Source organism: Peromyscus maniculatus, chromosome 13 (assembly GCF_049852395.1).
Source record: "Peromyscus maniculatus bairdii isolate BWxNUB_F1_BW_parent chromosome 13, HU_Pman_BW_mat_3.1, whole genome shotgun sequence".
NCBI classification, from domain to species: Eukaryota; Metazoa; Chordata; class Mammalia; order Rodentia; family Cricetidae; genus Peromyscus; species Peromyscus maniculatus.
The window spans coordinates 36,286,653-36,314,459 of NC_134864.1; the positions used below are offsets into that span (position 1 = coordinate 36,286,653).

The 27,807-nt window shown below is 44.5% G+C and overlaps 1 protein-coding gene across 5 annotated transcripts in view; it reads right to left on the reverse strand.

Annotated features, from left to right (window-relative positions):
• Window positions 1-867: 867 nt before the first annotated feature.
• Mogat1 (monoacylglycerol O-acyltransferase 1) overlaps window positions 868-27,807 on the reverse strand; it is a 45,647-nt gene continuing 18,707 nt past the window's right edge. For all 5 annotated transcript variants that reach the window (XM_042260056.2, XM_042260055.2, XM_076549989.1 and 2 more), the window contains exons 2-6: window positions 16,579-16,757; window positions 15,715-15,919; window positions 11,896-12,070; window positions 9,606-9,805; window positions 868-1,090 (exon numbers count right to left, since the gene is read on the reverse strand). In XM_042260056.2, the coding sequence (XP_042115990.1) occupies window positions 936-1,090; window positions 9,606-9,805; window positions 11,896-12,070; window positions 15,715-15,919; window positions 16,579-16,737 (894 nt within the window). In that variant the 5' untranslated portion in view covers window positions 16,738-16,757 and the 3' untranslated portion in view covers window positions 868-935. The remainder of the gene's footprint in view (window positions 1,091-9,605; window positions 9,806-11,895; window positions 12,071-15,714; window positions 15,920-16,578; window positions 16,758-27,807) is intronic.

Here is a 27,807-nt window from a genome sequence, read left to right on the forward strand (position 1 = left end):
CGGGATTCTAAGTGTTAGACTCATCCTGCCTCAGAAATGCATAATTCTGCGCTGATTAAAAGAAAAAAGAAAAAACACCCACCCAAACCAAAAAGCATTGATATGACCTGAAGGATCTACATCATCTAGTATTAAAATTGGCATTAGTCAGGGCCGGGCGGTGGTGGTGGTGGTGGTGGTGGTGGTGGTGGTGGTGGTGGTACATGCCTTTAATCCCAGCACTTGGGAGGCAGAGGCAGGAGGATCTCTGTGAGTTCGAGGCCAGCCTGGGCTACTGAGTAAGTTCTAGGAAAGGCGCAGAGCTACACAGAGAAACCCTGTCTCAAAAAACCAGGAAAAAAAAATTGGCATTAGTCAATAACAGATGTTGTGTTTAAGTGGAGGCCTGCCTCTTCGGCTTTCTATGTGGCAAGTTTCACGGTCTCTAAATGTTCAGCTGTGCTGAGCATCAGCTGCCAGGCTCCGTGAAGACTCCCACCCCAAGCCACAGTGGTGCACAGAGGCTGGAGTCTCTTTGGAGTTGGTATTTTGCTTTTGCTCTGAGTGCATGAGTAATTCTAACCCTCTTAGGAACCTGAAGAACAACCCAGTCTCCCTAAATTCAGAAGGTTCTTAGTCATCTTCAATCCTATCCTGCAATCATCTACCGTATTTTTGTTTTCCAGTGTTAAGGAGCAAACTCTGGGTCTTGCCCATGCTGGGTGAGCATGCTACCACTGGGCTACCACCCCAGCCCTCCGTTTACTGGGTTTTTATTTACCACAGTATAAAATAACAGCAGCTGTCTCCACGACTAATATCTTTCAGTTACAATTCGATTCTATAGTCAAACAGAAAAACAAACAAACAAAAACAAAACCTCCACAGTGAACTTATTTAAAATATTTATTTTCTCAGTGCTCTCTTGTCTTCCTTTATGCCTTGGAGGAGGAGAGTCATTTAAAAACCAGAGTTTTGTTTTCTGGAATACCGTACTTCGCTTTGTGCTCATCGAAGAGTTTCCTCAGCTCCTCCATGTAGGTCTGAAGCAGCTCCTCCATCTGCTCTGGGGTCGGGTGCAGAGTCTGCCGGACAGGGATGGGGCGGCCAACTGTGAAAACAGAGCGCACATCACCCTCGAGGAACAACACCCATCGCTCGGCCCCCAGCCTGGGTCTCCAGTGGGCAGCTGAGGGCTGGGCTGCCAATCAACATCCCTCCAGCCGGCTGGCTCCGCTCCTCTCCCCAGCTCACTGGCTGCCTGCCTCAGTCACACCATCCCACTCGACAGCAAAAAAATAAAGAGTTTCCCTTCTCAGCAGACACTGGGCTGTGCTTCTCCCGGGGGTTTGACTTCTGAGTCAAAGGCGCTGCTGTGCGGGGTGCAGCTGTGAGCAGAGTGGGCGTTGCTGGGTGCCACGTCACCCTCATTCTCCTCTGGGCACACAGCTGACAGCAGCCAGACCACAGTGTTCTTATTATGACTGACTGAAATGCTCAGGTCACGCGGCATCCCCTCTAGTCTGACTCATCTTTATTTTTATTTTTTAAATCGTTCGGAACAATTGAAAGTGTCACGAATCTTTAAGGGAAGCAGCTGTATGAGAGAAAAGTCATTATCATCATAAAACCGAAAGCAACCACAGCTCAATAGGAATACAGTTACATAAGTTGAGCGACATTACTCCCTGGAATCCTAGGCAAGCTATCCTTTTAAAAGAAACAACAAATAATGTGGGATGCACAATGTCTAAAATGTCAAAGAAAAGTTGCAAAATAAAGTGTGATCTTGTCCATGAAAAAAAAATTATATTTCTAGGTGCATCAGTATTTTTAGTGCACAGAAAAAAAATCTGGGAAGATCAACATTTCCCTGTGAAGGAGACAGAGATAGGAAAAAGATTCATCTTATCTGTATCTTATGAATGTTCTACAAAGAAAAAAAGCACTTCACCTGTATAATTGCAAAAATACTGATTAGTTGTAAATAAATCTGGCGGTTTCTGTACATATTTTAAAAGCGGTTTCTGTACACATATTTTAAAAGATGTTTACATAATAAGCAACCTCAGAATTTTAAAGAGTTCGGAACTGCAAGTCTTTGGCGCCTGTATACACTGCGCCATCTGCTGGCCCGATGCTGCTACTGCTCCAAGGCCAGGATGAGCAGGGTCAACTTCAATCCTCATTGCAAACTGCAAATTTAGAATTCTTCTAAAGTCGTTAGGTTGGGCATGAGGCCTGTGCATGTGACTTGTAAGGGGGAAAATCCGAGCACACAAGGGGAGGGACCCCCCTTTGTCCTTCTCCAAGCTGCATACAAGGGTGAACCGGTGTCAGAAACAGAAGGTGGTTATTTAAGAAAAGGCTGAACAAATGTGAAGAAATAGAACGAACGGCTAGTGATGAAGAGCATGGGTATGGGAGTTGAGGGGCACAGAGAAAGGAATGTTTCAAGGGATGGAGCCCTCAAACGCGCATGGACGGGTTTTCTTTGATCGTTTGGAAGTCAAATTTCTGCACAGTAGACATCAGCCCTCTGATGAAATAAACCAGGCAGGTGTGTGTGTGGAGTGGGGTGGGGGGCGCATGCCTGTGGGTCCAGCCCTCAGGAGGCAGAGGCAGGAGGATCAGGAGTTCCAGAGCAGCCTTGGGGTAGCCTGGGTCCATCTGAGCTTTCTCTCTGGTGGAGATTTTCCTGGGCATGGGATGAGAGAGTATAAATGAAGGTCCTCAAAGTTTCCTCGAAGTTCTGAACTTTGAGGGAGGAAAACGGAAAAATCTACACCCAGACTGACGGTGAACTTGCAGTTTCATAGAAATAGCTCTAGTTGCTAGTGAGAGTGTCTCAGTGAGGGAGGTCACTGAGTGAAGGCGCAGGATGCAGTGGGGACTGACAGAGAGCCAGTGCTGTCTAAGACTGTGGGCCAGTGAGCTGCTCCCAGCACGCTGCCCCGGGGTTTGTGATCTCTGAATCAGGGCATCTTCTTCCCTAAGAACGACACCATGGCTGGGTTCAGTCCTATTCCCTTCTTGTGAAGTTTATTTTCTTTCTTTCTTTCTCTCTTTCTTTCTTCCTTCCTCCCTCCCTCCCTCCCTCCCTCCCTCCCTCCCTCTCTTTCTCTCTTTCTCTCTTTCTCTCTCTCTCTCTCTCTCTTTCTCTCTCTCTCTCTCTCTCTCTCTCTCTCTCTCTCTCTCTCTCTCTCTCTTTCTTTCTTTCTTTCTTTCTTTCTTTCTTTCTTTCTTTCTTTCTTTTGTATTTCGAGACAGGGTTTCTCTGTGTAGCTTTGCTCTTTTCCTGGAGCTCGCTCTGTAGCCCAGGCTGGCCTCAAACTCACAGAGATCCACCTGCCTCTGGCTCCTGAGTGCTGGGATTAAATGCATGCGTCACCACCGCCCAGTGAAGTTTCTTTAGATTTCAGTGGGTTCTTCCAGGTGCCCTTGGAAATATGCCCTTTTCTAGTGAATTAACATAAGACCTTCTCTTGTAAGAAGCTCATAGCCCACCTGTCTTTCTCTGAGATGTTAAACCCTGCCCCCCCCCAACCTCCAGGAAGTCAACATTTAATCTGAGCATTATTAGAAGGTTAAAAAAAAAGTCTCCATTGCTATTTAGGAATAAGCTAGAGATAACAAAGCAAAAAAAAAAATTAATCATTGAGACCATACTTAGACTAAAAACTCAAGGAAGTTCATCTGGCAGCTACGAGGTGAAAACACCCAGGCAGTAGCAGTGGGACCAAGCTCCTGCCTGGGTTCAGTTGGACTCTTGCTTCTTGAAAATGACCTAGGCCCTTACTGGAAACCTTAATGCTTATGGGTGTCTATCAGATGTCATTCAATCAAATATAGAACAACCTAGAGAGGTGTCCTGACTGGTTTTGTGTGTCAACTTGACACAAACTAGAGTCATCAGAAGAGAAGGAGCCTCAGTTGAGGAGATGCCTCCATGAGATCCAGCTGTAAGGCTTTTTCTCATTTAGTGATCAGTGGGTGAGGGCCCAGCCCATGGTGGGTGGGGCCATCCCTGGGCTGTTGGTCCTGGATTCTGTAAGAAAGCAGGCTGAGCAAGCCATATGAAGCAAGCCAGTAAGCAGCACTCCTCCATGACCTCTGCATCAGCTCCTGCTTCCAGGATCCTGTCCTGCTTGAGTTCCTGTTCTGACTTCCTCCAATGAAGGACTATGATCTGGAAGTGTAAGCCAAATAAACCCCTTTCCTCCCCAGCTTGCTTTTTGGTCATAGTATTTTATCCCAGCAAATAGAAACCCTAACTAAGTCAGGAGGTTACCACTGCTGTCTCTGCTTCACAGATAAGAAAGGATCAAGATCCAAACCAGCCTGGGCTCCAGAGTGGGGCCCGGGCTCAGAAAAATGGAGGAAAAAACCCACCTGGTGTGTTCTAAGTTCTCATTACATTGTGGCTGCCACGCTCCAATGTTGCAGCATCTGATTTTGTGCGACAGTTGGAGTTTGGCTGCTCATCTGTGGTCTTGCACAGCAGTCGTTTCTATATGCCATGCTAAGTTTCTCTGGGGTAGAGAAGGGGAAAAGCCCAGGGGACAGTGACTCCAGGGGTCCCTATCTTGCTTCAAATCCATGCTACCACTGTGCAGCATGCACCTAGGACAGAGGAAGAGGCGTCTCACGAGCCAGTGCAGACAGCGGCAGGAGGGGTTGAAATGAATGCTAATTTTTTTCTCATGGGAGTGAAGAATAAATCTTTCAAAATAAAAACACCGGGGTTGGGGATTTAGCTCAGTGGTAGAGCGCTCCTGGGTTCGATCCTCAGCTCTGGAAAAAAAATAACAAAAAAAGGACCATCTTTATTCTGTTTGTCTGTAGGTAGAAAGATTCCACTGAGTTTAGAACCCTCATGGGTTATTTTGCTTTTAGACATAGTCTCTCTATGTAGTCAAGCTAGCCTTGAACTCACTAATAGCCCAGACTGGCCTCAAACTGCCCCAGTCTCTCAAGCATCAGGATTACAAACCTGTATCATCAGGTTAGGCAAAACTCTTCTAGTCTCCTGTAGGAAGTTTCCCCGAAAGAACAGGTGAGCATGTGTGACCAAGAGTTGTGGAGAAACTTGGGAGCTGGAAGAACCGAGTTCAGATCCAGTCTCTGATGGAAGTTCAAAGGATGGCCTGTGTATGTACATGCATGCATATATGCATTCTGTGTGCATGGAAATACATACACGCTCCCTTATGAGCTTTCATTGAACAGTCAGCATGTTGTACTAGGCACTGGAGTGCCCTAAATATGCCGTGGGATACGCCACTTTGGCACAAGGATCATTTGAGGTAAAGGCACTGAAAACATTGTGAGGATACTTCTGCGATGTGAGAAGGGCATTGTGGGCTTCCCTTTTCTTCCTGAGAGAAGAAACTAAAGCTTCCTTGTAAATGATGCTCTCCTAGACCAGGAAAAAAGAAAGTATTTTCAGCAGACAGGGGACGTTAGCCAAGAGAGACCCCTGCAGACCCCATAACAAGAACTCTTCCCTGTCTATAGTCTCTGTGTACATTTTAGCTACTTGTCCATCACTGCCTGTCTTTGGCAAACCTGGCATATAAATGTGTCCCCTATCCACTCTGGGAGTCTTCATCTTCCGTGGGGCCCTTCATTCATGGGAGTTCTGAATGCTTTTCTGTGGATCCGGCTCATGCCAGCGAAAGCTTGGGCCCTTCTGGGAACACTAAAACCTCAGAGGGAGTTTTACCTCCTCTGCCTTGTCCTCACGACATCATTCTCTTTCAGTCTCTCCCATTTTTATAAATAAAACAAATTACATTCCCTTCCTTTCCTTCGATTTCAGAAATCCCTTAGCCCATGCTTCCCCCACCAGTATATGAAGTTGGAATCAGTTTTATTAAAATAAAACTTATTTCCTTATCTTTTTTTATTTGAAAAACTCAAGGCTACCATAAGCACTTGCATCCCTTCAGCTACATTCAACCATTCATGTGTGCTTTGCATGCATAAGCACACATATGTACATCAACATACATAGGGATTATTATCTTTTTAATTTTTTTTTTTTTTTGAGACAAGGTCTCATTCAGTCCAGGCTGGCCTTGAACTCATTATGTAGCTGAGAATGGTCACGGACTTTGGATCCTCTTGCTTCTAACTTCCAAGTGATGGGGTTACAGGTATTCACCCACCCTACCTGTTTTATGCAGGCAATCAAATCTAAGCTTTGTGCTTGCTAGGCAATCATTCCACCAACCAAGTTACCCACCATGTCCCTTATTAGAGCTTTTGCTTGTCTGTTCATTTGTCTGTCTGGTTTTGAGGCAGGATCTTGTATGTAGCCCTGGCTAGCCTTAAGCTTGAAACAATCTCCCTGCCTCTGCCTCCTGAATGCTGCTGGGACTGTAGACATGTACCACAGCGCCAGGCCTGCTTTTTAATCTCTAACAGCATCTGTAGGGCATGGATGGCACTGACTCAGTCATATGAATCTCCCCTGACTATTTTATTTCCTAAGAATGAGAACAGTATCCTACACATCGCCACGATCACACCCGCAGAGACATACCGTCATGCGACATTTTACACATAATCCACATTCAAACTCTGCCAACGACTTCATTAGCTATGTCTGCATTTGCTACCTCACCCCACGACAGCTGTGTGTCTCTGGGTGTTTCCTCCTCTCTGTCCTCCCAGAAGCTGAGTTGTTTTTTTTTTTTTTTTTTTAAATGAACCGTGTGTCTATTTCCTCACACTTGGATTCGGGTTAACATTGTGGCAGGAATTCCTGCTCAGGAAAAACTCAATACACTGGGGATCGTCAGCAAGCTGGTCGTGAAGGCTCTGACCATGCATCTGCCTCCCTCTCCCAACACTGGGGTGGCACAGTGTTGCACACACTGTGACATGTGATCCCTGGAGAAGCCCAAGAGAAGATAAGCCAGTTACAGGTACTTTCTCTCTTAGAATTAGAAACTCTAAGACTGAGAGAAAAGGAAACACTCTGAGTAACTCAGAGTCAGACCTCACCACTTTCTTCAGCCCACCCCCATGATGCATAGTGTGGATTCTTTTTTTTTTTTTTTCTTCTGGAGCTAAGGACCGAACCCAGGGCCTTACGCTTGCTAGGCAAGTGCTCTACCACTAAGCTAAATCCCCAACCCCTATAGTGTGCATTCTTAATGTCAATATTACTCTGTGTACAGCTGGGGCTGTGCTAGACACAGTCCATTATGACACGCCTACCAAGAACCATCCTCTCCCTCCTTCCTACCCTCCCTCCCTCCTTCCCTTATCTCTTGCTCTTTCCTTCCCTCTCTCTTTCTTATCCTTCTTTCTTGCAGTACTGGGAACTGAGTCTGTCTTTCAAATGCTAGGCAGGTCCTCTACCACTAAACTATACAGAATCTAACCATGTAGCTTATGTCCAGGCTGGCCTTGAATTCACTCTGCAGCCCAGGTCAGCTTTGAACTTGTGATCTTCCTTTCTCAGCTGCCTACACATTGGGATTACAGGCCCATGCTTGGTCTGGTTCCCACAAGTCGGGCTGTTTAGAATCTTTGGTTCCTCCTCTGTTGTCCTAAGAGTATGACAGCTGGGCCTTTATGAAATGTTCATATTATTAGTTTCATTTAAAGGTTTCAAAAAAGAACAGGCTGCTGGAGATACCTCAGACTCAGAACCCTTGGAAGTAAGCAGAGGGATGAGCTGATGGCATGTCCCCTTATTCTGAGTCTTCGAAAGGAGCACAATACACAGAATGAATGAAAATGTCCTGACATCTAGCTCACATTCAGCAACTCCATTTGACTCTGGCTTTGTCAGGAAAGGCACAATTTAATGACATCAGATACCAAAGTCACTCCACTTAAAAAAAAAAAAAGTTAATGCAATAAGATAATAACTACAGTCATTTAACTCAACAGAATGCCCTTTATTTTCAGCATTTACAATTTTATGTGCGCATATGCACTACATCTAATTAAACTTATTCCCCAAATCGTAACTTGTAATTTCCATTATATCTCTCCCCCACATCAACAGCACAACATAAGGGAACAGAAATGGTGAACTGATACGATGCCAAAGAAATAAGCCAGCCGATCGTGAGAGTACAGTTGTACTCTGAAACGCATCTCAGGGTTCCCCGGAGTAACGAACCAACAGGCTGCTGCATTCCATCTGAGTTAAATACGGCAGCTAAAAACAGCATCATGTGAGATGCCATCTGAACTGCAAAGCTCATATAAACGGACAGCAGAAAAAGCTATGTGTGTACTCCTAGCAGAAGGGGTTCCTGGGGAGGCAGGAAGATTAGAAGTTCAAGATCACGTGGCTACATAGTGAGTCAGGCTAGCCTGGGCTACATGAAACTCTGTCATGAAGAGAAAAAGAAAGGGGAGGAGGGGGGAAGAGGAGAAGGAGGAATGAGAAGGAGGAATGAAAGAAGTCCTCTTCTAGTGACACTAACCTAAAAAAAAAAAAAGCCACTATGTTCAGATTTTAGTTACTGCTTATTGAGGTAAAAATATTATTTCCATTTCATATTAAATGCAAAGCTATGGCTAATTCTTCATGGTTTGGCATGTCCTCATTTTCAACTTCCTCATCTCTTCCAAGCCTCAGAAGGAAATTACTTCACTCCTGCCATTTATTTATTTGTTTACTGTTTTGTTTTGTTTTTTTCAAGATAGGGTTTCTCTGTGTAGCTTTGGTGCCTGTCCTGGAACTCGCTCTGTAGACCAGGCTGGCCTTGAACTCACAGAGATCTGCCCGGCTCTGTCTCCCCAGTGCTGAGGTTAAAGGCGTGCACCACCACCGCCCGGCTACTTGTTTACTTTTTGAGACAGCCTTGAGTGTTGCTCAGGCTAGCCTTGACCCTGGGTCCCTTATGCCTCAGTATCCCAAGCAGGTGACACTAACGCACATCACCTGGTTGGGCTCTACCCTTTCCCTTTCCACTTCTTCTCCCCATCTCTAGTCAATCAAACATGCACCTTTTATAAATAAAATCATTTGATACTAGAACACATATAAGCAAAATTAGTGGCACAAAGCATGCTTTTGGTAAGAAACGGGTGTCAGGCTGGGTGTGGCTATTAGCCTCTGAGCGGATTTGTCTATCAGTCAACTACTCAGATACTAACATGTGTCATAGGCACCGACAGAGAAACAGGCCCACTGAGGAGCACTGGAAACTTCGCGTCTAAACTTGGATTCTAGTTCAACAGTGGAAGTATACAAGGTGACCAACTCCCACACAAATATGAAATAGAGATAGTTTATTAGATGTCCATACCATGGTTAAAGTTCAATTAGGGTATAAGAACGATTCTCAACCCATGGGTCGTGACCCTTTCACAGGGGCCGCCGAAGACCATTGGAAAGCACAGACATTTGCATTGTGATTCATAACAGTAGCAAAATTACAGTTATGAAGTAGCAACGAAAATAAGCTTGTAGTTGGGGGGCACCACCACATGAGGAACTGTATTAAAGGGTCACAGCATTAAGAAGGTTGAGAACCACTGGTCGAAGACATTAGGAAATTCAAACTCAAGGCTACTTTTGAATTATTAGCCCCTAGACAATAACAGTAAACACTGTACAAGGTAAGATCATTTTATTTGTTTCATGTACATACCAACGGTGTGGATTGGTTTCCGGTAGGGCATTAGGCCAAAGCTGTACTGGAAAAGTCCTCTGGCATAGAACAGTGGCAGGGGAAATCCCATTAACTTCAGGACTATCTCTTGTACCGTCCGAAGCCATGAGCCTTCGGGGTTGTTAATTTGTTTGTAAAGTTCATTTTCACCAAAAGAAAACACCGGGACCAAATGGGCACTGGAGAAACAGGGAAAGGAAGGATACAGGTTTTACCAACAGATGCGAAATGTTGGTCCGGTTGCTTGTGCAAGCGTGTGCACAAATGTGTCTGCAGGTGCACACACGTGGGGATGCGGAGAAGCTGAAAGAGAGCGTCCTTCCCTCAGAGCTGGCGCCCTGTGCTTTTGCAGGATGCCTGGCCTGCTAGGTGGGTGCTGGAGTTAAAACTCCAGTCTTCATAATTGCACCGTTTAATCCTGGAGCCATTCATCTCTCCAGCCTCGAGGATATGAATTTAAATAAATGATTTCCTTTCATCCAGATGTTTAAAGAAAACCTCCCAAATTCTAAACGCGCTAATGACACTGAATCTTCATTCTTAACTCGACTGGATTGGGAACCGCCTAGAAGACACACCTCTGGGTGTGTCTGCGAAGTCTTAAATGAAGAGGGGAAGATGAACCCTGAGTATAAGTGGGAACATCCCGTGGGGCCAGGATTGAATAAAGAAGAAGGAAGGAGAAGGTGATTTGAGACCAATTGTTTATTGCTCTCTGCCTGTAGTCTGTGGGTCCAACATGACCAGTGGATCCAACCTGACCAACGGCTTCCCGCTCCCCAAATGCCTTCCCCACAAAATTGGACTGTAACCCCTGAGACAGGAAGCCTAAGTAAAACCTTTTTTCCTCAAACTGCTTTAAATTTATTTTTATTATTTTATGTTCATTGGTATTTTGCCTGCATGTATGCCTGCGTGAGGGTGTCAGAAGCCCTGGAATGGGTGTGAGCTGCCATATGGGTGCTGGGAATTGAACCCGGGTCCTTTGGAAGGGCAGCCAGTGCTCTTCACCACTGAGCCATCTCGCCAGCCCCCTTCAAACTGCTTTAGTCAGGCATTTTCAGCAATGAGAAAAGTAACTATTACAGTGTCCAAGCCTTTCCACGCTGTATCCCATCCACATCTGAAACACTGAAGCTGCATGAACTTCAAAACACTGCAAGCTATACTTGAAATCCTTAGGAAGTACTCCAGCAAGCTAGCATGGCCAGAATTTTATTCTGTAGGAAGCCAAGTTTGGGGTGCACTATTCTTTTCATTGGCTGTGGTGATATATTGTGTATCAGATAAAGCTTGCCTGAGGATCAGAGGACAGAGCCAGCCATTAGATTAAACATAGAGGCCAGGCAGTGGTGGCACACAGCTTTAATCCTAGCACTCGGGAGCCACCCTGGACTACAAGAGATTGATTCAGTCTAGGAGAGAAACAGAGCCAGGCAGTGGTGGCACACACCTTTAATCCCAGCACTTGGGAGTCTCACACCTTTAATCCCAGCACTTGAGAGCTCTTGCCTTTGCTACCAGTATTTGGAAGCACACATGCCTTTAACCCAGCACTAGGAAGGAAGTGAAATGGCTGGGTAGAGGAAGGTATGTAAGGAGTGAAGAGACAGAACTAGAGCCTTTCTTAGGCTGACAACTCAGAGGCTTTCAGTCAGAGGATTCATGGTGATAGGTTCTTGCCTTCCATTCGGCCTGAGGATTCCGTAGTGGGGAGAAATTTCTTTAGTGGCTTGTTCCTTTGTCTCTCTGATCTCTCAGCATTTACCTGAATATCTGGCTCTGGATTTTTACTAAAAGACCATTTAGAATTCTTGCAACAGTTGGCTTCTGTTCATTTTGTTGTAAATTTGCACTGAGTATGCAAAATGTTGTGTCTACTGCTTTTTTTTTTTTAATTGCTTTATGCTGTGACATTCCACCTGCCTTGGTAGAAAGCTCATCCTCCATTCCCCAGAACCTGTCCACTTGTCTTTATTGGAACCTTGACGTGGAGAATGTTCTTTAAGGACTAGAAAATGTATCATCATTCTTTGCCCTCATTTAATGTCTTATCCATTTAAAATATACTTACCCTAAACAAACAGCCACTTGGCTAGGCCAGGGTGGGTGGCTCACACCTGTAATCCCAGGATTTGACAGGCTCAGCAGCAGACTCACCACAAATTTGAGGCCAGCCTGAGCTACATGGTGAGTTCCAGTCTAGCCTAAGCTGCATATCAAGACCCTGTCTCCAACAAAACTGAAAAAAAAAAAAAAAGCCACTTACCCATGGGTCAAGGCCATCTTAATAAATCCTTTGCGCTGGCGGATATAGAGGGCGCATTTTTCTGGCTGGGCCTCCAGTGACTCCCTTGCACCCCCAAGGACAATGACGGAAATGTTCCCACCGTCACTCTTGCTCAACACATGGGACACACTCTTCTTAGAAACGGAAACCATCCCTTAGTGAAACAAACAGAAAGTATAACTAGCCATTCCTTCCGGAGAATTATTTTTTTTTAAAATAATATTCTACAGCAATGGTGATGATTTAATTACGATTCCCTACCCTTAGAGAAACATAAGGTTCTGAATGACTCATTCTCTCTCTCTCTCTTTCTCTACAGGCTCACACTAGGCTTGCTGGCCCTGAATTCATTACCCTCAGCTCAAACCAACCTCCCGGCAATCACTCTACCTCAGCCTCCAATGTGTCACATCTGGCTTTGAATGGCCCTTGAGAGAAAAGGCAGGCACTGATGAGTGACAGGACGAGAGAATCTGACCCTGCTTGGGTTGCTTGGAACTTCACCTGAGATCAAGACGTGTCATTTAGCTTAGAGTAACCTGAGTGACAATTAAGACATCTCTTCTCTCGCAGACAGCCCCACCCCCACACTTCTAGCTCTCTCCCAGCCATTTCTTGTGTCCTGCTAGGTTCCGTTTCCGGTCCATTCTGTAAGCCGCAGTTTCTGAGCGTCCCTTCATTATTTCTATTGTCTTCTAGCCTCATCTAGACCCATGAACACAACTACCACTTCTGTGTGCTGAGTTCTGTGAAACCCATCTCCTGGAATATATCCCCCAGCTTCCAGGTCCACCGCGCCAATGGTCAAGTGGAAATCTCCACTTTGAGAGCTCAAAGACACCCCAAGTTCATGTCTCCAAATCCAGTGTATCAAACTATGCCCCAGAGCAGGTCCTGCTCTAACATTAACAATCAAGACAAAGAATTCCGTCACCCATCCAGTCCTCCAGGTTGAGATATCAGTCTGTCGTACAAAGCCCCTTCTGCCGGCCATCAGCTGACTGGTCACTCACTCATTCCAAAGCATTTATTGGACACCTGCTTGTAATATCACATGCTGATAATAATGATAATACATACACAGCTGCTGTCTACCCGAAGACCACTCACATGTGAAGTCTTGGTACTCTATCAAACAGTCTTCCCATCTGGATTTCTACCATCAGAGCACTGTGCCAATGTAGCCCTCACTGGGTCTCCCCGATCTCTACCATAGACCTATTCTGTTGTTCTAGTGTTCAGATTCCACCCATCTATCTAATCAGCCTCCATGCTGCTGTGTGAAAGATCTCTCTATCACAAAACAGACAGACAGATAGCTTTCTTGCTCAAAGCCCCTCAACAGATTGCCTGCGGCTTTACCCGGAGGGTAAAATCTAAAGTCCTCTGCATGAGGCAAGAGGCCGTTGTGACTCGGTCCCTGCTACCTGCCCCAGCTTAATAGGCACACAGATAGAATATAAGTCTGGAGACACATACTAGTGTGGCTGTCATCTGGTGGTTGCCTACCCGCCAAAGTGGGCCAAGAGGAATGGGTTGTACTTAGGGTTTAAGAGAATCTGTAGCCATAGAAACTTCACGTGCGGGAGGTAGGTCACAGGAGGAAGCCTTGGACCACACACTGTCCTCGGGAGCTGGTACTGGAAAATGCCGCTGAGAATTTGTAGACAGTAACAGCCTAATTCATCATTGGCTACAAGTTGGGGTAAGGATAAGGATATTTGGCTTTTAAGACACACACACACACACACACACACACACACACACACACACACACACACACACAGACAGCAGGCGGATCTCTGTGAGTTCGAGGCCAGCCTGGTCTACACAGCAAGTGCCAGAGCAGTCATGGCTACAGAGAGACCCAGTCTCAAAAGATCCAATAAGTAAATACGCTAATGATGGCCCATAGCACACAGATTTAATCACAGCACCAGCTCTAGTCAACAGGGATGGCTGTGATCACTCTATTAAGAAAGACTCTGAGACTGTGTCTGACGTGGCCATGGAGAGGGAAAGGCCCGCCTGTCTCTGCCACACCTGTTCTCGACTACTCAAATTTACTGGTGATTCTACTTTCAATCAGCAAAAAGTAAATTTGAAATCTATTTCTGTGACGTTTTGGAAATTAAAACCTTATCTTTAATTTTGTTCCTTTTATAAAACTCTAACCCAGTGTCTACCACGCAAGAGGTCCTTTTCTTTGGTAGTTTTGGGGTGTCAGTGCGCCCTCTAGAGGCCATATGGTAGAGCACTCGGTAGTTCGGGGGATAGGGCGCCCTCTAGTGTGCCCTGCAGCACTCACTGGACTGAGTTCTGCCTTTGAGGCCGCAAACCGGCACAGTCCCTGCAAAGCCAGGGCGATCCCAGTGCTCTGTGTTGTAAAGATCTCCAAAGAGATGCCTAAGGATGACGGAAGTGGCTATAGAGGAAGCCATGACAATCTGGAAGGCAAAAGAAACTAACTCTGTTACTAATAGACACTGAAGTTACAATTTCCTCAAAAAGGCTACTCGCTTTTCTTTATACTCAGGAGCTGCAAACGCAATTATTTCCAACCACCCTACATAATTTTGACAAGTGTAAAATATTCTGTAAGCTACTGAAGCGCATAGTCATGAAGTGCATAGTCGGGAAGCCGGTCAAGTTGGGAAAGCAAATGAGAGTCTCTTGAGCTGAAAATGAAGGCTACTGGCCTGCGTTCAGGCTTCTTTATGTGTTAATAAAGCATCGCTAAAGCATTCCAGACTGATTCAGTTCTCAGAACTAGTGATTCCAGTGACTCATAGGCGTAGTGACACACACCTACAATCTCAGAATGTAGAGGTAGAAGCGGTACTGTTGGGAATTCAGGGCCAGAAGCCCAGCCTGGGTTATAGAGTGAGGTTCTGTCTCAACAAGAGCAAACTGCAACCAACCCAAACCAAACAGCAGAACAGCAGAGAGGTTCCTTTTTTTTTTTTTTTTTTTTTTTTGAGACAGTTTCTCTGTGTAGCCCCGGCTGTCCTGGAACTCCCTCTGTAGACCAGGCTGTGGAGGGGTTACTTTATTTCTCCCCTCCCTCCCCTTCCCTTCTCCTCCCCCTCCCCTTCCCTTCTCCTCCCCCCTCCCCTTTCTTTTCCCTCCTTACAGATCTGGGGGTAGAACCAGGCCTTGTTCATGCTAGATAAACACTGTACCACCACCAACATCCACAGCCCCAGGAGACACAGACGACCTGGGATGACCAAGCCAGCAGAGAGCAGTTTATGTCACTATCGATACTGCGAGACCCAACGGAGGACATTTTCCAGTTCTAACATCCATAAGAGTATGCAAAGTGTCTCTCCAAAGTATGGTTTATCCTCTCTTTGATAGATGACTTTTTTTTTCACATTTGAACGTACTAAAATGCATTACCAATGTATTCTTCCACTGGATTAGTGTTTATTGAAAATTCCTATGTTCCTATCACAAAACCAAATACCTGGGATGGACAGAAGAATAAAAGGCAGAAGTGGGGGGTGTGAGGAAAATCCACAGAGCATAGGGAGTGTAAAATCAAGGGGGTGCTGTATGTGCCGTTGCCACCCCAGAGCACTGCTGCACTGTGGGAACAGTGGCTGTGTCACTGGGTGCTGTGGACACAGTGGCTGTGTCACTGGATGCTGTGGACGCAGTGGCTGTGTCACTGGATGCTGTGGGAACAGTGGCTGTGTCACTGGGTGCTATGGACACAGTGGCTGTGTCACTGGGTGCTGTGGACACAGTGGCTGTGTCACTGGGTGCTGTGGACACAGTGGCTCCATCACTTACCAAAGCTCATCAGATACTCTCGGAAGAATGGGGTCGGGAGCCAGCAGGAGGTCACATGGAGATATGACGTAAAACCAGGAAATAGCTTCTTGAAGTCCGAGTAATTTGTGCAAAAATTTCCAAAGGCTCCAGGCACGAGTATTCCATGAGGGTGAAATCCAAATATATAATTGTGCCCTAGATCCAAATCCTGGGTTTTGATGAGCTACAGCACGTTCACATTGAGATAAGGAAATGAAATGACCCCCATCATTGAGAAGCGGAAGGGTTCCCCTCTGCTCCTTATGTCAGCGGGAAATGAAGAACCTGAGTTATCTTACTTTCCTGGGTTACAGATGTTTTGACATTTCTAAACCATCCACTGAGCCCAGGGCCCAGACACAGTCTTCCAGACTTTGTCAACTTAGCTTAAGACCCACAAAACAAGGATAACTCTCCAGTGCAACAGTGTAGGGATGTGAGGCTTCATGAGGCGGGGTGGCTAGAGCATGAGAACAGAGAGAGCAGAGACCAACCCCTTACTGCTGGTGTGGATGGGTCCTTCCTAAAAGGACAAGTTGGACCCATCTTACTCTGCCTTTTGTATCTGCCATGAGATCATGGGGCAAGATGATACTGGTTGAATATTGGAACCTTAATATTGGACACCCCGCCCCCCCCCGCCCCCCCGCCACCAGATTTCAGACCTGTGAGAAATACATTTTCTTTATGTGGATCTGAAGCTCTGGTATTCACTATAGGAGCACAAAATGGACAGAGGAGCACTCTGTCTGGAAAGGAATAAGGTGGAGCTACACAAGATGAAATCCCACTCCCACTGTCCTCCCAACTCAAAAGAATACTTCAGAAGACAGTTCTACTCACGTGGATCGGAAAATAGTCCTTAAAATGCCTCCACACAGTCCAGCTTCGGACCCAGTTGGATTTCCTGCCTCCTTGCTCTGGGGTTTGCCAGTCGAAGTAGAGCCAAGTCAGATATGGGATGTAAAGGAACCAGTAGTTGCATATGATGAGCATCACCATGATCCCAAAACATACCTCCGCTGTAAGAGAGGGAAGAGTCAGGTGGAATCGGTCCATCAGTCACTGCTCCCTGTACTTCACAACCACTGGTCATGGAAAGTAGAAGATTCGCTACTGTAGGGAATCTTTTCTTCCTACTTTGGCTCTACAGCATAGTTCATGTACCCTTGAAGAGGGCCTATGTTGCCGGGCGGTGGTGGCGCACACCTTTAATCCCAGCACTTGGGAAGCAGAGGCAGGCAGATCTTTGTGAGTTCAAGGCCAGCCTGGGCTATAGCATGAGTTCCAGGAAAGGCACAAAGCTACACAGAGAAACCCTGACTCAAAAAAGAAAAAAAAAAAAAAAAAAAAAAAAAAAAGAAGGCCTATGTGGGCCACAGCCCCCATTTTCAAGAACTCTATTGTCAGAAACAGAAATAGCAATGTATTAGTTACTTTTCTATTGCTGTGACAAAATGTCATGACCAAGTGAACTTATAGAAGAAAGTGTTTCGTTTGGATCTTATTGTTTCAGGCCATGATTAGGGAGCAAAGGCTTGGAGGCAAGAACAGTTGAGCTCACCTCTGCAAGCAGGAGGCAGAGAGGGTACACCGGGACTAGCACTTGGCTTTGAGAGCCTCAGAAACCTGCTGGCAGTGACACACCCCCACCAACAAGGCCACACCTCCCAGTCCTTCCCAAACAGTTCCACTAAGGACCAAGTATTTAAACAGATGAGCCTATGGGGGCCATTCGCATTTAAAGTGCCACACACATAAAAGGGCGCACTTCAGGTTCTAGTGTCTATGAGTTCTTGCTCTGTTTTATGAGAGTCATTCCAATCTTTTAGGTATTAACAATATTGCTTAAAAACATGGGGAGGGGGTGAAGAAAACTTGACCTGAATATTGACAACAAGAAAAGATAACTTTACAATAATCCATTATGTTTAAGGTATACTTTTGGTTTTTGAGACAGGGTCTTACTATGTATCTCTGGTTGGCATGGAACTTATCATGTAGAGCATGCTGGCCTCAAACTTACAGAGCTCTGCCTGTCTCTGCCTCCCAAGTATTAGGATTAAAACATGTGTGTCACCACACTTGGCACAAAGAATATAGTTCTAAATGTTTGACTTATATATTATAGATGAACACATTTATAAGCCAGGTGTGGTGCTGCGTCCCTGGGAGAATGAGGTAAGAGGACTGAATTCCAGGCCAACTTAGACCACATAGGGAACCCCTGTTTTGAAATGAATAAGAAGAAGAAATATATCAATAAGAGAGAGAAGGGCAGAATTAAAGCTTAAAACCTAGTAGATGATGATTATTCACTAATGTAGGACCCTTTAGGAAGCTTGCTCTTCAGCCTGCTCTTATGCAGTGAGGCCTCCTAGCTAGAGGGCTCTCCAGACCCCAAACTCCTGTCTACTCCTTTTTCAACCTTATTAAAAAGAGTCCTGTACCAAAGATACATCACGGTGTCTTGGTGACAGCCACTGGATCTCACCCTGAGACACCACAGCTCCTTCTTCTCTATGACCCAATGTGTAGGGATACCCCTAGTGGTTGCCTGAAGCTACTGGCTGCTGGCCAGTTGCTTTTACCAACATATACATATCTGTGCTAAAAAGTCAACTAATAAATCAGGCACAGTAAGAGACTAACAAAAATCAGTAGCAATAAAACAGAACAATTAAAAGCAATACACCAAAATATTAAATATTATTCAAGAATTAATGTAGGTAGAGTTTTTCATTGGGACCACCAGCTCACCAATAACCACACAGAAACTTATTATTAATTATAAATGTTTGGCCAATAGCTTAGTAGCTAGCTCTTACATCTTAAATTAACCCATATTTCTTATCTATGCTCTACCACATGGTGGTACTTTTTTTCAGCATGGCATGTTGATCTTGCTTCTCTCCATGTCTCCTGGAGAGTCCCATGACTCTGCCCTTCTTCTTCCCCCCACTCTCTTTTTTTTTCCTGCAAGTCCCGCCTAACCTTTTGCTGCCCAGCTATTGGCCAGTCAGCTCTTTATTAACCAATGACAGTAATACATACCCACAATGTACAAAAAGATTGTTCCACAGCAAATTAATCATCTTTAATTCATTTATTCCTTTTAATCTTTTGTTCTGGAATTTCCTATTTAATATTTTCAGACCTTAGTTGATACTAGATAATTAAAACCAGGGGAAGTAAAAACTACATATAAATACATAGATTAGGAGGGGCTACTACATACTATACATAAATACACAGATATATGGATATATATGACCCAAACTAGAATTTTATTTCTATTTCCTATAATATATATTATAATATATATATCATTGCTTTTCCCACTATGGATTTGACCAAAATATACATGTGAATGTGGTCAAGGACTGGCTTGTTACTGGTCTCCAATGTGAACAATGTTAAATGTCAACAGACTAAAGGTTGAGGAGGCCTGTGTTCTCTTCCACTTCTGCGCTGTCTTACTGCTTTCTAGAACTACCAAGAGTGTGTTCAGAAGCAGGGCAGAGAGGCTGCCCTTTGCTCACATTCCTAGCAGGACCATTCCATTTTTACTTCATCTGCTTCTCTCCACCTGGGTTGGAGTACTGAAAATTCACTACCTTTGGTTAATTTTCTTTTTATCTCAGTAAGGTGTGTGAAAGATTTACAAGACACGTAAACACAGCTCATTCTGTGTTCAGAGTTCTAGTGGATGAGCTAAGGTGAAGCGGGAAAGGAAAGAGCCGGGATTGGGTGGGAGTCAAGTCCTGCCAGTTCATAAGGGAACTCATCTCTTCCTCCTTTAAGGTTCACACTGCTGCTCATATTCTACATTTGTGAAAATGGATGCCATTGGAATGCGACTCTCCAAAGGATTTGGCCTGGGGTCTGTCTAGTGCCTAAATCTGAGCACTGAAAACACCACCACCACAACCAAACCAAACCAAGCAAAACCACCAAACACCCAAACCGCTATCTCCCCATGAGTCCTTGAGCTTAGACATATTTGTTATCAGTTCATATGTGGGTTCATAGCATAAAGGATCAGGCACATAGAAACGTGTGTTTGTTTCCACGAATATGGAGAAACTGCCTTCAATAGTAAACTGACTTCCTTTTTCAGTTGCAGAGGTATCCAAAAAGAGGTCGAGAAACAGATCCACCACCCCCCTGCTTCAAATGCAGAGTACCCCAACCCAGCTGCACAGGCTCCACTTGAATATACCCCGCAGATCTCGTTCATATCTATCACACATTTCATATGCACAGTACCTAAGTGGTGAGTCTGAAACTGGACTTCCTGTGGTAGAATTCACCACTGACCAGGCTGCCTAGCCTGGGGCAGGTTTCTTTACCTCTTGAGTCTCAGTGCCTCCGCCTGTGAAGTGGGTGTCTGTGGGAGCCCGTTCTCGGGTTCCTCATGGCTTTACCCAGCAGGTCCGCATAGAAGAGGATGATTAGGACCATGGGCCTGAGTGCAGGGGTCTGAGATGGTCTGCACTTGGCTGTGCTGGGGGGAGGAGGTCTTTTGCTCCACCCCTTGGCGTCTCTATAAAAACCCTGGGGCAGAGACAGTCGGGGCCCGTTGGAATAGGTTCCAGGCCCTCTCGAGGTTATCCTTTATTTTCTATCTGTTTATCTCCACAATCTAAATCCTTCTATCTAATATTTCCTGCTGCTCGTACTCAAGAAAACTCTGGGGAACTGTGGGGTTGGTGGGTAAACACCCCACAGGTGTCCAGGCTAGAATGTGGGGTGTCTTCCATTGGCTCATGTGTAGCTTGATTTTTCCGCCTTGCCCAGTCAGGACAAATCTCTGTCACCCGCCAGTCCCACAGCCGCTCAGACCCAACCAAATAAACACAGACACTTATATCGCTTGCAAACTGCATGGCCGTGGCAGGCTTCCTGCTAACTGTCCTTATCTTGCTAACTGTGCTTTTATCTTAAATTAATCCATTTCCATACATCTATACCTTGCCATGTGGCTGGTGGCTTACTGGCGTCTTCACATGCTGCTGGTCATGGCCTCAGCTGCAGCCTCTCTGGTCATGGCGGCGGCTGCAGCCTCTCTGGTCATTGTGGCGGCTGCAGCTTCTCCTTCTGCCTTTCTGTCCTTTTATCCTGCCTAGCCACGGCCGATCAGGTTTTATTTATTAACCAATCAAAGCAACTTGACATACAGACCATCCCCCAGCACAGCCAAGTGCAGACCATTTCAAACACCTGCACTCAGGCCCATGGTCCTAATCATCCTCTATACGGACCTGCTGGGTAACGCCACAAAGAACCTGAGAATGGGCTCCCACAGGACATACAGAACATCCCACAGCACTTCCCCTTTCTTTTTTTTTTTTAAAAGGAAGGTTTTAACTTTTACACATCTCCAAAGCCAGCTTGGTATATTTGGGAATTTGGGCGTAGCTTCTCTTAACTACTTCCTGCTGGAGGGGGGCGCTGTATCTTATGGGGATGCAAAGAAAATTTTAGGATCATGGAGTAGTCTGTGAGACCGTATCGTCTGAGCCAGTTGCCTTGAAACGATTCTGGATGTTGGATCATCTGGGCCATGGTGTCATCGGAGACCTTTCAGGTGGTCTTGGCTGATCAAACCTGATGTATCTTAATCTGGAACAAATCCATAGCCTCTGGCTTTCTGTAGAGACAAAAGCAGAGTCTCCTTTCCAAAGTAACACATCCTTATATCCAAATTTTAAAGTCAAAATATCTTTAATATATACATATTGGTTTAACTCAACATCTTTTACGATCAAATGTTTTTCTGCAGTTAAAAATCCCAAAGACAATATAATCCAAACTCTCTGTGTGATATCCATCTTTACATGGCTTATCAAGTCTCAGAAATAGTGGGTCTACACTTTTATCCAAGCAGCGTGTAGCCCAGAAACCTCTTTTATTTATTTATTTATTTATTTTTTACTAGCAAAGGCTAAATCCACCACGCAGCTTAATGTTCCATTTGCAGAGGCCTCATTTCCGCCTTACTGCAGGTTAAGCACACACACCAGGAACCCGCCAGTAACTCAAACCGGCGGCTGCCGCTCATTTGAGAGAGAGAATTAGGAACTGTGGGGCGTTTACCGACGTCACCGTTCCTGGAGAACTTACCGACGTCACCGCTCCGTGTGTTGAGTTCTGAATCCTCTTTACCACCACGCGAGGATTCTTCTCAGATCACACTTTATTGGAGCGCCTCTTGGTTAAGGGACTTTGTCTTTAGTATTTTTTTTTTTTTCATAACACCGGCCTTTATCCCTGTTCATTTGTCCTTTTTCTTTAGTCCCTTTTTTTTTTTTTTAATGCAAAAAAAAGAGAGAGAGAAAAAGAGAGAGAGAGAGAACAAGAAAGCGTAGCTGGCTAAAGTTTAAATGCAGCCACGTTTTCCCTCTTGTGCCGAGTCAAGGCTTGGGTCTGGCTTCCTTAAACTTTGACCACTTGCGTTGACTTTACAGGCAGGGCCCTGTTCGGCAGGGCAGGTCTGAGTTGTTTGTAGCACCGGCTTTAAGCAAGTTGCTCACAGACCTAGGCCCGGGCCAGAAGCTGCCGCTCGAACGAGGAAGCCGGCAGCTCGGACTAGGTAACCGGCAGCTCGAACTAGGAAGCCGGCCGCCCGGTCTGCCGCCCTTGCGGGAAAGCGGACCCGCCGCCAAGCCAAGTGGTTTTCAATGGATTCTTCCCCACGTTGGGCGCCAGATATGGATGTAACCAACTGTTTTATTAAATAAGAAACACAGAAATAATGCAAAAGAGAAAGCCGAGAGGTCAGAGCTCAGAGCCAAAATCTCACCCTTCCGCCTGCGGTGTCCCAGCTTCCCGAATGAGGGCTTCTTTTCCTGTGTGTTAGTCTATTTAAAGAGACAGAACAAGCCACAGCTATCTCACCTCACCAGTTCCTCAGCTGGTCTTGTTTCCTCAGACTGGAAGCTTCTGTGTCCTCATCCCAATAGCTCTCAGCTGAACTGTGTTGCTCCAAAGCCTGAAAGCTTAACCAGCCAAATGCTTCTAGTTTCTGGTCCTCACGCCTTATATATCTTTTTGCTTTCTACCACCACTCCCTGGGATTAAAGGCTGGCTTTCTGGGATTAAAGGCGTGTGCCACCACCGCCACACTCTTGCTATGGCTCTAATAGCTCTGACCCCTGGACAACTTTATTTATTAACATACAATCAAAATCATATTTCAGTATAATTAGATTACCACCACATTCATGTGTCTGCACACTTGGTCCCCATATAGCGGTGCTGTTTTGGAAAGTTGTAGACTCTTTAAGAGGTGATGTCTACCCAGAGGAAGTGGGTTATAGCCCACCCTAGATGTGGCTCCAGCCTTCTCTGCTGTCTGGTCCACCAAGATGTAGTAAAAAGCCCTAGCCATATGCTTCTGCCATCATGACTCAGCCATGGTGACTGCACCTTCTCAGGCTGTGTGCCAAGGTAGATCCGTGCTCCCTGAAGTCACTCCTGGTGGGTACTTTGTCTCAGTGCAGAGTAATTACTACATGGTCTAATGATGTGCTGGGGCAGTGGTGGCACACACCTCTAATTCCAGCACTCAGGCGGCAGAAGCAGACAGATCTCTCTGAGTTCGAAGCCAGCCTGGTCTATGGAGTGAGTTCCAGGACAGCCAAGGCTACACAGAGAGACCCTGTCTCAAAAAACAAAACAAGGGCAGAGACATAAAGGCTCGGCGGCAGCCGGCAGAGACATAGAGGCCCGGCAGCGGCCCGCAGAAGTAGACAGGCCCGGCAGCGGAGACAAGCGGACGCAGGTAGGCCCATGGCAGCAGCCCGCAGAGGTAGACAGGTACGGCGGCGGTGACAAGCAGAGACAGGTAAGCCCACGGTGGCAGCCGGCAGAGACGTACAGGCTCTGTGGCGACCCATAGAGGTAGACAGGCCCAGCGGTGGAGACAAACGGACGCAGGTAGGCCCGCAGCGGCGGCTGGCAGAGGTAGACTGACCCAGCAGAGGCAGGCAGGCCCAGAGTGGAGGCAGGCAGGCACAGCAGGCAGCGGCTGAAACACAGTCACAATAAAGACCAGAAACAGAGCTATTACCCACTGAAGAGCTAATGAAAACAAACTCTTAATCAAAAGCTTGGAACAGGGACGGCTCTAACTCCAACACCCAGGGAAGAAGCTATCTCTGTGGGACGGAAGCAGAACAAATCTGAACACTCCGTCTGAGGCCAACCCAGGGCCCAGCTGCTGATCCTGTGAAACCCAACAACTTGGAGGTGTTGGTGAGACTACCCTGCTCAGCTGAAACCCATCTGGGAGAGGATTCAGATGCCTACAGTTTGAAGTCTGAAGAAACAAGATCAGCTGAGGAGTTGATGAATGAACAAAACGTGACCTGGGAACACAGAAGAAGACACTGCCCAGCCACCAAATCAGATCACCAGAATCATAAGTAGATACTTCACCGACTGAGACCAGCTGCCCCTGAAGAAACAGCCCAATAGCATCAATCTAACCAAGAACTCCTACTGAACCAAGACTAAAAATTAGAACAAGAGAGTCACTCTCAGACACAGACACCACCTGCACCGAGCAGAGGAAGAAATGAGTATTCCCTTGAAGAGGAAATAAAAAAAATTCCCTTAAAGAGGAAATGAAAAACTCCATTAAAGAGCAAATAAAAACTTCCCTTAAAGAGGAAATGAAAAACTCCATTAAAGAGCAAATAAAAACTTCCCTTAAAGAGGAAATGAAAAACTCCATTAAAGAGGAAATAATATTTTTTCTCCCTTAAAGAAATGGAAGAAAAAATGAACAAAAAATGGGAAGAAATAAAAGAAAGCCAAGAAAAAGCAATTAAACAGATGAAAGAAACATTCCAAGATCTGAAAAATGAATTTGAGACAATAAAGAAAACACATGCTGAGGGAATGGTGGAAATAGAAATCCTGACTAAACGAACAGGAACTACAGAAACAAGCATAACCAAAAGATTGCAAGAGATGGAACAGAGGATCTCTGACACTGAAGACACAATAGAGAAAATAGATTCGTCAGTCAAAGAAAACACTAAAGACAAAAAAGTCCTAACACAAAACGTCCAGGAAATTTGGGACACCATGAAAAGACCAAACCTAAGAATAATAGGGATAGAAGAAGGAGAAGAATACCAACTCAAAGGCATAGAAAATATATTCAACAAAATCATAGAAGAAAACTTTCCTAACCTAAAGAAAGAAATACCTATGAAGATACAAGAAGCTTACAGAACACCAAATAGGCTGGATCCAAAAAAAAAAAAAAAAAAGTCCCCTCGCCACATAATAATCAAAATACTAAACACACAGAACAAAGAAAAAATATTAAGAGCCACAAAGAAAAAAGACCAAGTAACATATAAAGGCAAACCCATCAGAATAACACCAGACTACTCAATAGAGACTATGAAAGCTAGAAGATCATGGACAAATCTTATGCAGACACTAAGAGACCACGGATGCCAAGCCAGACTATTATACCCAGCAAAACTCTCAATCACCATAGGCGGAGTAAACAAAATATTTCAGGATAAAACCAGATTTAATCAATACCTGTCCACAAACCCAGCCCTACAGAAAGCACTAGAAGGGAAAATCCAACCCAAAGAAGCTAAACACATCCATGAAAAATCAAGCAATAGATAATCCCACACCAACATACACCAAAGAAGGACAACACAACACAACCACAAAAAATAACAGGAATTAACAATCACTGGTCATTAATATCCATCAATATCAATGGTCTCAACTCACCTGTAAAAAGACACAGGCTAACAGAATGGATAAGAAAACAGGACCCATCCTGCATACAAGAAACATACTTTAACTTCAAAGACAGACACTACCTCAGAGTAAAGGGCTGGGAAAAGGCTTTCCAAGCAAATGGACCTAAGAAACAAGCTGGTGTAGCTATCCTAATATCTAATAAAATAGACTTCAAACTAAAATCAATCAAAAGAAATCAGGATGGACATTATATATTTATCATGGGAAAAATCCACCAAGATGAAGTCTTGATTCTAAACATTTATGCTCTAAATACAAAAGCACCCACATTCATAAAAGAAACACTACTAAAATTTAAAATGCACATCAAACCCCACACATTAGTAGTGGGAGATTTTAAGACACCACTCTCACCAAAAGACAGATCTACCAGACTGAAACTTAACAAAGAAATAAAGGACCTAACAGATGTTATGACTCAAATGGACTTAGTAGATATCTACAGAACATTCCATCCTAACACAACAGAATATACCTTCTTCTCAGCACCCCATGGAACCTTCTCAAAAATTGACCACATGCTTGGCCACAAAACAAATCTCAACAGATACAAAAAAATTGGAATAACCTCCTGTATCTTATCAGACCACCATGCCTTAAAGTTAGACCTCAACAACAACAAAAATTATAGAAAACCCACAAACTCATGGAAACTGAATAATGCCCATCTGAAACATCAATGGATCAAGGAAGAAATGAAGAAAGAAATTAAAGATTTCCTAGAATTCAATGAAAATGAAAGTCCAACATACCCAAACTTATGGGACACTATGAAAGCAGTGCTAAGAGGAAAATTCATAGCTCTAAATGCACACATAAAGAAGATGGAGCAATCCCATACCAATGAATTAACAGCACAACTGAAAGCTCTAGAACAAAAAGAATCAAACTCATTCAGGAGAAATAGACGGCAGGAAATACTCAAATTGAGGGCTGAAATCAACGAAATAGAAAACAAGAGAACAATACAAAAAAAAATCAATGAAACAAAGAGTTGGTTTTTTGAAAAAATCAACAAGATAGACAAACCCCTAGCCAAATTAACCAAAAGGCAAAGAGAGAGCACCCAAATTAACAAAATCAGAAGTGAAAAGGGAGACATAACAACAGACAACGAGGAAATCCAGAGAATCATCAGATCATACTTCAAAAACCTGTACTCCACAAAAATGGAAAACCGGAAGAAATGGACAATTTTCTGGTAAATACCACATACAAAAATTAAATCAAGACCAGATAAACCATTTAAATAGACCAATAACCCCTAAAGAAATAGAAACAGTCATCAAAAGTCTCCCAACCAAAAAAAGCCCAGGACCAGATGGTTTCAGTGCAGAATTCTACCAAACTTTCAAAGAAGAACTGATACCAATACTCTTCAAAGTGTTCCACACAATAGAAACAGAAGTAACACTACCAAACTCTTTTTATGAGGCTACAATTACCCTGATACCCAAACCACACAAAGATGCAACAAAGAAAGAGAATTACAGACCAATCTCCCTCATGAACATTGATGCAAAAATACTCAACAAAATATTGGCAAACCGAATCCAAGAATACATCAAAACAATTATCCATCACGACCAAGTAGGATTCATCCCAGGGATGCAAGGATGGTTCAACATACAAAAATCAGTCAATGTAATACACCATATAAACAAACTGAAAGAAAAAAAACCACATGATCATCTCCTTAGATGCTGAAAAAGCCTTTGACAAAATCCAACACCCCTTCATGATAAAGGTCTTAGAAAGATCAGGAATACAAGGAACATTTCTAAACATAATAAAGGCAATTTATAGCAAGCCAACAGCAAACATCAAATTAAACGGAGAGAAACTCAAAGCAATTCCACTAAATTCAGGAACAAGACAAGGCTGTCCACTCTCCTCATATCTATTCAATATAGTACTAGAAGTTCTAACTAGAGCAATAAGACAACAAAAGGAGATCAAAGGGATACAAATTGGAAAGGAAGAAGTCAAACTTTCACTATTTGCAGATGATATGATAGTATACATAAGTGACCCCAAAAACTCTACCAGGGAACTCCTACAGCTGATAAACTCCTTCAGTAATGTGGCAGGATACAAGATCAACTCAAAAAAAATCAGTAGCCCTCCTATACACAAATGATAAAAGGGCTGAGAAAGAAGTCAGAGAAACATCACCCTTTACAATGGCCACAAGTAATATAAAATACCTTGGGATAACACTAACTAAACAAGAATTAGGATATTCTTACTCCAGCTGTTTGGTGAGTC